Source organism: Pteropus vampyrus, unplaced genomic scaffold (genome assembly GCF_000151845.1).
Source record: "Pteropus vampyrus isolate Shadow unplaced genomic scaffold, Pvam_2.0 Scaffold7, whole genome shotgun sequence".
Taxonomy (NCBI): Eukaryota; Metazoa; Chordata; class Mammalia; order Chiroptera; family Pteropodidae; genus Pteropus; species Pteropus vampyrus.
Window position 1 is genome coordinate 6,129,743 of NW_011888788.1, and position 9,033 is coordinate 6,138,775.

The following is a 9,033-nucleotide window of genomic DNA, read 5'->3' on the forward strand; positions in this document are numbered from 1 at the left end:
ATTTACAAGCATTATTCTGAGAAGAGGTGATAATTTCATCATACTGGCACATAAAGGATTACAACCTCTCCTTCAATGAGTCTTGACCAGCACTGTTTTAAATGAAAGAGCAGAATAGAGTGTAAATTATTAGATGCATAAAGATAACTATTGTTTTATAAAATGTTAGTTTTAGTTATGTCTGTGTACATATACTCTGAGTCGTAATGTAAAATTTTTTATTCCTATGGGTTAGAGGCAATTTGAAAACACTGGCTTAAGCTCGAAAGGGGAATGTTTGTCCTTTATGGGTTCACAATCTCTCATCGAAAACCCTTGACGTTTTTTCAGAATGGAGAATATTATAAACTTTAGAGAGACAATACAGTGCATAATCCATAAACGGTAGTCCCCCTCCTTATCTGTAATTTTGCTTTCTATGGTTTCAGTTACCTGAAGTGAACCATGGTCTGAACATATTAAATGGAAAATTCCAGAAAAAACAAATCATAAGTTTTAAGTTGTGTGACATTCTAAGCAATGTGATAAAATATCGTGCTGTCCCACTTCATCCTGCCTGGGGTGTGACTCATCTCTTTGTCCAGCATCACCACGCTGTATATGCTCCTCACCCATTAGTCACTTAGGTTATCAGATTGACTGTTGTGATACAGCTGAGCTTGTGTTCAAGTAATTTGTATAGTAGCCTAACATCACATCACAATGCCTACGTCATTCACCTCACTTCATCTTATCACATAGGCACCGTATCATCTCTCAGCATCTCATGAAGAAAGGTGAGTACACCACAATAATATATTTTTAGAGAGAGATAGAAACCATGTTCAATAACTTTTATTACAGTATATTGTTATAATTTTTCTATTTTGTTTTATTGATTGTTGTTAATGTCTTCGGTGCCTAATTTATAAATCGTGCTTTATCATGGGTATGTATATATAGGAAAAAACACAGGATATATAGAGTTTGGTATTCTCCACAGTTTCGGGCATTCACTGGGGGTCTTGGAACATATCCCCCACGGATAAGGGGGGGACTACTGTATTATAGAAGACCGTAAAAGAGTCAGGGAAGCCCCCTGTAATCAAATATATTAATATATCTTTTTCCTACAGTAAAACACATGAATCTTCACATTAAGTAGAATAAATGAAAATCATGAGCAGCCTGATGTTAGTTCAAGTCAGATTTTGCTGCCAAAGGAGGGATACAAAGTACTTACAGTTTCCAGAATTTTGGGGATTTGGGGATAGTAGACTCAGGAATTGACCTTAATTTGATCACTTAGTGGAAGGAGGTGGATAAGGATGAGGATTCAGTATTTTTCATAATAATTTTTGACATCTTTTATTTTCCCATGATTATTTTTGCTTTGTCCATAGTTTAATATATATAACCCTTCCTAGAGAGTATTTAATTTAGGTTTTTTCCTAAGGCAATTTCAGATTTCATTAAGAAATAAAACACAATAGTATTTTAACTATACACACACACACACACACACACACACACACGCACACACACATATATGTATTTTTTTTAAACAAATACATTGTATATTCCTTAAAGGATGGGATATAAAACAGTATTTTCCATAACTACACTGAAGTTACTATCCATTTAAGGATTAGATTCTGACACTAGATTCTGACACCAGTTCCGACGTGTGGTGTTTTCCCAAACACTAAGCAATTTTCTGACACCCCTGGATGTCCTAGTTCAACTCAGTTCTGACACTATTTACCTGGAGATACCATCAGATCCCACAGGTTAAGGGTTCAGTCCTATAAGACAGCCAGCCCCCACCCCACTTAAGTCTAGGCTGTCACCTGGGTATCTGACGGACCTGCTGTAGATCGGAGGTTTCCACGACCTTCTCCTCAAGTTCAATTAATTTGCTGGAGTGGCTCACAGAACTCAGAGCAACATTTTATTTACTAGATCACTCATTTATTAAAAAAGGATGTAACTCAAGAACAGCCCAGTGGAAGAGATGCGAAGGGTAAGGTATGTGGAAAGGCTGCGGAGCTTCCATGCTCTCTCTGATGGCACCACACTCCCCAAATCTCCAGGTATTCACCAACCAGAAGCTCACTGAACCCTAGTATTCTGTTTTGTGGAGGCTTTATTACATAGGCATAATTGATTAAATCATTGGCCACTGGTAATTGAACTCAATCACTAGCCCCTCTCCCAGCTAGAAATCAGGCAGGTGGACCTGAAAATTCCAACCCTCTAATCAGTGGTTGGTTCCCCTGGCAAATAGCCCCCATCCTTATGTGACCTAGGGGCTTTCCCAAAGTTACCTCATTAACATAAACACAGGTGTGATCGTAAGGGGTTTATTATTAATATCAAGATATGAGTTTTCAGCTAGCACATGGAAATTATGCAAACCCAACCCCACAATCTGTGTTAACATTACTGGGCAATGGGTATGATGTAGTGAGGAAAAAATCTCTACCCCAGGTGACCCCATTTCTACTTATTGTTCTCTTCAGAGGCAATATGAGATCATGGGTGGAAAAAAACCTTTGGCTATGGAGTTCTGGGCCCATAGCTATCCCTGGTGCATCTTGTAACAACACCAAGTCTGTTCCCTGGGGAAATAGGTATATGGGGTTGCAGGCTGATACTCCAAGTGTGGGACTCATTAGAATTGAATCAAATAGTGAACAAGGATAAGACCCCACCTGATTCCTTTCAGTTCTTCTGGTTGTAATAAGAACGGCTCAGTTTAGTGCTAATAGGTCCTTAACACTTACCTAATATTTGCCCAAATATCTTTAAAAAAAAAACTATTAAAATCCTTTTTTCAGTTGGGGAATGTGTATATATAGATATATGTTTATATATGTTTACATATTTATTTTAAACAATTTTACTCAGGTATAAATGACATACAATATATTATACATATTAAAATGTATGATTTGATAAATATTGACTTAGAAATATACCTATGAAGCCATTAAATCCATAAAAATCAACATCCTCCAAAAGTATCCTCGTACCTTTTGTAGTAAGTATTCAGCTCACTGAATTTTCAGAAACTGAATGTACCTCTATGACCAGTACACAGATCCACAGAACCCAGAAGCCCTCCTTCTTGTACACCTGTGTTTCAATAGCCTTTGACTGCCAGTAGCTCAGGTCTGCTATGGACCTGACCCTAACTCTCATCTTAGCTCGTGTCTGCTCAGTCCTGCCATGACTATGCTTTTGAGTTAGGCTGTATGAGTTCAGATTGGGGCTTCATTTATGCAAATTCCTTAGTATCTTTCTGCTTTGGCTACCTTATGTGTAAAATGGGTATAAAAATAGTATTTACCTCATGGTATTATTATGAGGATTAAAAGAGACAATCTTTGTGCTTAGAACTGACAGTTAATTTAGGAACCAAGCATGTTAAATATACAGCTTTTTACAAGCTGCATATTTGCCTGCAATTTTTCAGATTCTTCTTATTAGAGAGAAAAGACTCTTGGGGCTCAGGCTTTTCCCTCCTTTGTGTGTTGGTTTCAGACAAGGTGAGAGGTTAAACTATGTCAATGACGGATTTTGTAGGAGACTGACATACTGGTGCTCAATAAGTATTTACTGGGTCATCTTGACTCAAGAACTTGGTCTTTGTGAAGAAATTTCTAAAGCCTGTTTTTTTCCAGTCATTGCTCATAAATTTGATGAAAAGTCCACTAATTACCCACAAGAAGGATAGCTTGAGCAACTGTGGCCTGGTGTCTAGCAATGCCGTTCTGGTCAGTTCTACAAAGTATCTGACCACCAGGTTGCCCGAAAATTGTTTTTTCTGGTTCTATGTGAAAATGGAGACGTAGAGGTATTAAACTGTCTTGAAATTTAAGAGGGTAAAAATCGAATCAACTTTGTGCTGCTGGTAACATTTTCTTCTTTGACTCAGGTGCTGGTTACATTAGGTGTTTATTTGTGAAAAGTCACCAAGCTCTGCACTTTCTTTTAAAATTTTTATTATATTTACATATATTAAAATGCACATATCTAAAGTTTTTGGCCCAATGGGTTTTCACCTATACCTGCAACCATGTAATTCTCACCTAGATCAAGATGTAGAGTATTTCCATGACACCTGAAAATCCCCTTGTGTTCTGTTTCCCAGATGTAAGCACTTTTCTGATTTTAATCACCAAAGATTTAGTTTTTCCTATTCTTGAACGTCATACGATATGTAGTCTTTTGTGTCTGACAGTTTTCACTCAACACGTGTTTGAGATTCATCTATTTTGTTATGTGTTGCCATAGTTCATTCCTTTTTATTGTTGATTAATATACCATTGTATGAATATACTATTTTATCCCTTCCACATTGATGGACATTTTGGTTGTTTCCAGTTTTAAGCACTTATGAATAACGCTTCTATGAACATTTACATTCAAGACTATCGGTGTCTATATGTTTTCATTATTCTTAATACCTTGGAATGGAATGCTGGGTTATAAGGTAGGTGTGTTTGCCTTTGTTAGAAACCACTAAACTATTTTACAGAGTGTTTGCACCATTTTCCACCAGTGATGTATGAGTGTTCCAATTGCTCCACGTCGCTGCCAACACTTGGTATTTTCAGACTTTTTAAAGCTGTATACTTGTGTGCAATTCTGTATGTGTACATTATACTTCAATAAAAAGTTATAAAATTAAACCAGCAATAAAAAGGATGGTGGCTGTGTCAAATGCTGAAACTGAAAATTTAAATAAAGTATCTGGAAGTTTTGTTGACCTCTGCCAGGAATTCAGTAACTGAATGTTGCTCTATCTGATGCATTTTTATTTTACATTATGCAAAAATATTAAGTGATTCGGCCTTAGGGTTGATTGAGGAAATATTGTTTCTGAAAAAAAAAAAAGTCTCCCCAAAGTTTGAGAGAGCTTTTAAGCTGTATTTCCCTTTTAGTTTTGATAGGACTTTTGATTTAGAACATTCCGACAAGAGCTCACTGTTTCTCTTCTTTCCCATTTCAGAGCACAAATGCCCAGTGGATGAGCGGGAGCAGTTGGAGGAAACTTTGCCCTTGATTTTGGGGCTCATCTTGGGCCTCGTCATCGTGGTAACACTGGTGATTTACCACATTCACCACAAAATGACTGCCAACCAGGTGCAGATCCCTAGGGACCGGTCCCAATATAAGCACATGGGATAGGGGCCATTAGGCAGGCAGCCCCCAAGTCTCTCTCCTCCAGCTGGATCAGGCAGAGAAACAAAAGCACTTTACCACCTTGTACATGGGATACGCCAACATAGCTACAATCCAACAGTCCTGGGTATCCAAGGCTTGCTTGACCGGCATCTATGCTTAAACCCAGGGATGGGGGGATTCTTTTGGATTCATGGGGTGAAAGGCAGTCGTTCTCTCCATGCTGGGGAATGAGGACGGAGGGGGTCAGCCAGCTTTCATGTTCATGGTGGCTTGACTTTGACTTCCAAGGAGCAACATACACAACTCAGAGGGGTATCTGGCCCCAAACTTTAGGGATTGGAAAGATACTTCTTTTGAGAAGACACCCCTTTAGGTTCAGAGGAATAAGGGGTGCTTTGCTCCCTTGGACACAACTGGCTTGCCCTATACAATTGTCAATGCACACAAAATACAGCCTCATGCTCCCTGTGGCAAGACCCCTGAAAGTGACCCATGCTTCTGGCTGGCGTTCTGCATGTCTAGTGATTGTCTTGGGAATGTTTCACTGCTACCTGCACCCAGTGACCTTTCAGCACAAGAACCCGTTTAATGTAACTATGCAGAGTTGTTTGGACTTCATAGTGTGCCAGGCCCAAGTAAGGGGACCTGAAGAATCAATCAATCCATGTGAGTTTGTTTTTCAAAATGAATTAAAAGACACTGCTGTCTAACGTTTGGCTGTTTTTCTGAAACAAGAAAACAAAATTAAAATGGTTTCTTTGGCATCCAGAGAGGGGAGGGAATGATGAGGATGAGCTATTCATTTCTGCAAGAGGAAAAGCAAAGAAAGGATAGGGAAAAAATGAGGGGGAAGTTGGCTTTTCCAGGGGAAAAAGCATGGATTTATTTTGGCAAATATAAGTCATTTTCATAGTGGCAGCTCTTGAACCATTGATCTGCTATTGCTTCTGATGCTTATTGGTCTTGAGTTTGGCATTTCACGTTGGATTAAAAAGCTGGACCGAACAGAGTAGCCTAGGTTGAGTTTTATTTGAAGTAAAAGGTAATTTATTGAGACTTCCTAGAAAAATATACATTGTTTGAATTTCACTCACTTTCTAAATACTTTTTCAGAAGATGTGAGTGAGCGTAGGGGAAATTTATTTCCTTGGTGTTAAGATAGAAATCCACCCCCCATATAATCTCCACCATATGAGAGGCAGCTCATGAGTTCATCTCTCCAAGTCTTCAACTGCTGACAGCAGTGCACACTTAGATGTTTATCATTCCAGCAAATCTTGATAAGTATCAGCCAGTTGCTATTCTATTACCTGATTGTTTGATGCCCTGTTAGCCTCAGTCTTTTCCCCTGCATGATCTCCCTTTAGTGTCTGCCTGGTACCAGTGGAAAAAAGCTCTGGTACCTTATAAAATTTGCATGTTGCACAAGGAAAAGATGAGCATCCCCCATGGTTCCTCCACTCTCTGTCACCTGTGATCGGCTCACCGCCATGCCCTGACACTGGACAAGCCCTTTCCTTTTTTAGCATCTCCTGTATTTTTTTAAAACTTTGTATTTATTTGGAACCATCCAAGATGAGGGGAGAAATGTACACTTAGATGTATTAATGAGTTACCCTTGCTTTCTGCAACCCATCCAGAAAAAATTTTAGAACTTTCTGAGTCATACAACTGAAAACTCCATATTTACTTAATTTACTCTCACAAAAGGAAATTTGTTTTTTTTTTAAAAAAGGACTTTCACAAAACATAAGACTTTATTAATTTTAGAGTTGTCATTCTGTCATTTATTCAACAATTTTGAGCACCTACTGAGTGCAAGCTAAGTGCTGGGTGTATATACAGTAGTAAATCTGACAACTTAGAGTCTATAGGGACGGACTGGCAAGAAAACAAAAAACACATATATACAGGTCAGTCTAAAAAGAACCTAGTGCCTTGGCTTTTCAAAATGTTGTCATGTGGCCACATCCATGTGTCTAGCTGATTAAATTTCTTAATTTTCAAATGTAAGAGTGATTTTTTTCCACCTGTGATATGCATTGCAGTATATATATATAAACCATATTACCATGACTATCCTGCTATTATTAATCACATCATCTTTAGCTAGCTAGCTGTCCTAAAATTTGGTCTCAAGCTCAGCCTAATTTCTTTGAGCCCTGCCTATTTCTCTCGGTCTTGTCTTTTATCTTCATTAAGCCAAATAAAGGGGAGCCTCCTGATTTAGGGCAGGGGCCAATTGTCTCTGGGTGGAGAAGGCAAAGTGCCCAGAGGGACTGACTCAGCCCTGGGCCTCAGCCCTGGGCTCCTTTCATGGCCATCGTCATTGTTTTGCATTTTACAACTGCTGCTGTATACCAGGGACAAACTGAGGTGGTGGCTCATAAATCTGCATTGGTACAGAATCTCAGAGATGGGAGAGAAAACAGACAAACCACAGATGCTCAATTACTCTTTTAACTTTTTCTTTTTTACTGGAATTTTAAACACAAATGCCTTGAAGCCACAAAAGGATGTTGGGTCTGGTAGATGGTCTGCCCCCTTGGAAAAGCCAGGCAGGAGGAACCATATGCAGATTTCTTTGTGGGGGTGGGGGGGCAGTGGAGGCGGGGTAAGGGTGGAAGGGGAGGGTGAGTTTGATTTAAATTCTGGGCATAGGTTTTTGCAGAGTTCCCCCATTCTTGGGAAATAGGTCCCAGTGAAGCTTACTCTGGCAGCAGGGGAAGACTTTGTTCTCTATCTTGAAAAAGCCCTCTGAACTATAACCACTCTCTTCTTGCCAATTATCCAGTCCTTTCATTAACAAAGACTTGTCAATGCCATGTGGGTGTGGGAGACACCAGAGAAAGGTGGAGAAACAGGAAGAAAGATGAGAAGAATGCCCTGCAGCTTCTGGTGGAAGCAGCATGCTGTGTGCAAGTGCTGGGGTGTTTTACCTAGAGGGTAGTCCAAACTGGCATTGGACACAGACGATTCCCTGGAACAAACACCTGAGAACCAGGCAGACCTAACTTTAAATCAGTGCATGTCAAAGTGCAATTTGCAAGCAGGCTGCATCAGAACTACCCCGGGGGCCACTGAAACACATCATTTCTAGGGCATCATTCCAAACTAATTGAGAATATCTGTGGTGAGACCCTAGAATCTGTAGTTTTACCATGCTCCCTAGGTCATTTTGATGCAGCAGTAAGAAAACTGGTTAAAAATCCTTTGTTATCAGCCTACCTGCGACATTAGCCAAATTACTGGGCTTCTCTGTGCTCATTTTCTCATTTGAACATGGAGCTCACTCGCCCATCTTTGCAAAGTTATTTGAGGTTTCATTTAAGTTCTTAGCGCATTGTCTGGCTCACTGGAAATACTCCATAAAAGGTATTATTGATGACATTTTCCTAGCATAATTCTTAACACGTATATTCCAATTTTACCTGCCATACAAGTTCAAGAAAGATCCAAAGGGACTGATGCAGGACTTTTAAACCTGGCATCCACAGTTTTCCGCGTCAGTTTGAATTCAGAGTATGTTTCTATGCAGAGTTTTCCTCCCACTCCCAGCCCAGTAAACTACTCAGGGGGTTATCATTTTGGGGGATGGGGGAGACTGTCAGAGTCTATGAACTTGGATGAACAAAAGTTACACTTTTGGGTTTTATTAACTTTAAATGAAAAATAGCATTTCTTTTCATTATGAACATAGGCACCAAATCACTGCCAGGAACTGTGTCATCAGTAGACACTACACTACATTTGTTGGAGATCTATCAAAACATCATTTATATTCCTTACTTTGAAATTATGTTGGTTATTAGACTTCCACAAAATCTTGTTATTTAATGCATTATAATCATAAAATTCAAA

General features: G+C 39.2%; 1 protein-coding gene across 2 annotated transcripts in view; it reads left to right on the forward strand.

Moving 5' to 3' along the window:
- LAMP5 (lysosomal associated membrane protein family member 5) overlaps nucleotides 1-6,528 on the forward strand; it is an 18,105-nt gene extending 11,577 nt beyond the window's left edge. Inside the window, exon 5 of one of the 2 annotated variants that reach the window (XM_011370165.2) lies at nucleotides 4,997-6,528. In XM_011370165.2, the coding sequence (XP_011368467.1) occupies nucleotides 4,997-5,175 (179 nt within the window). In that variant the 3' untranslated portion in view covers nucleotides 5,176-6,528. The remainder of the gene's footprint in view (nucleotides 1-4,996) is intronic. The other variant, XM_011370158.1, reaches the window with a different exon arrangement.
- Nucleotides 6,529-9,033: the final 2,505 nt, after the last annotated feature.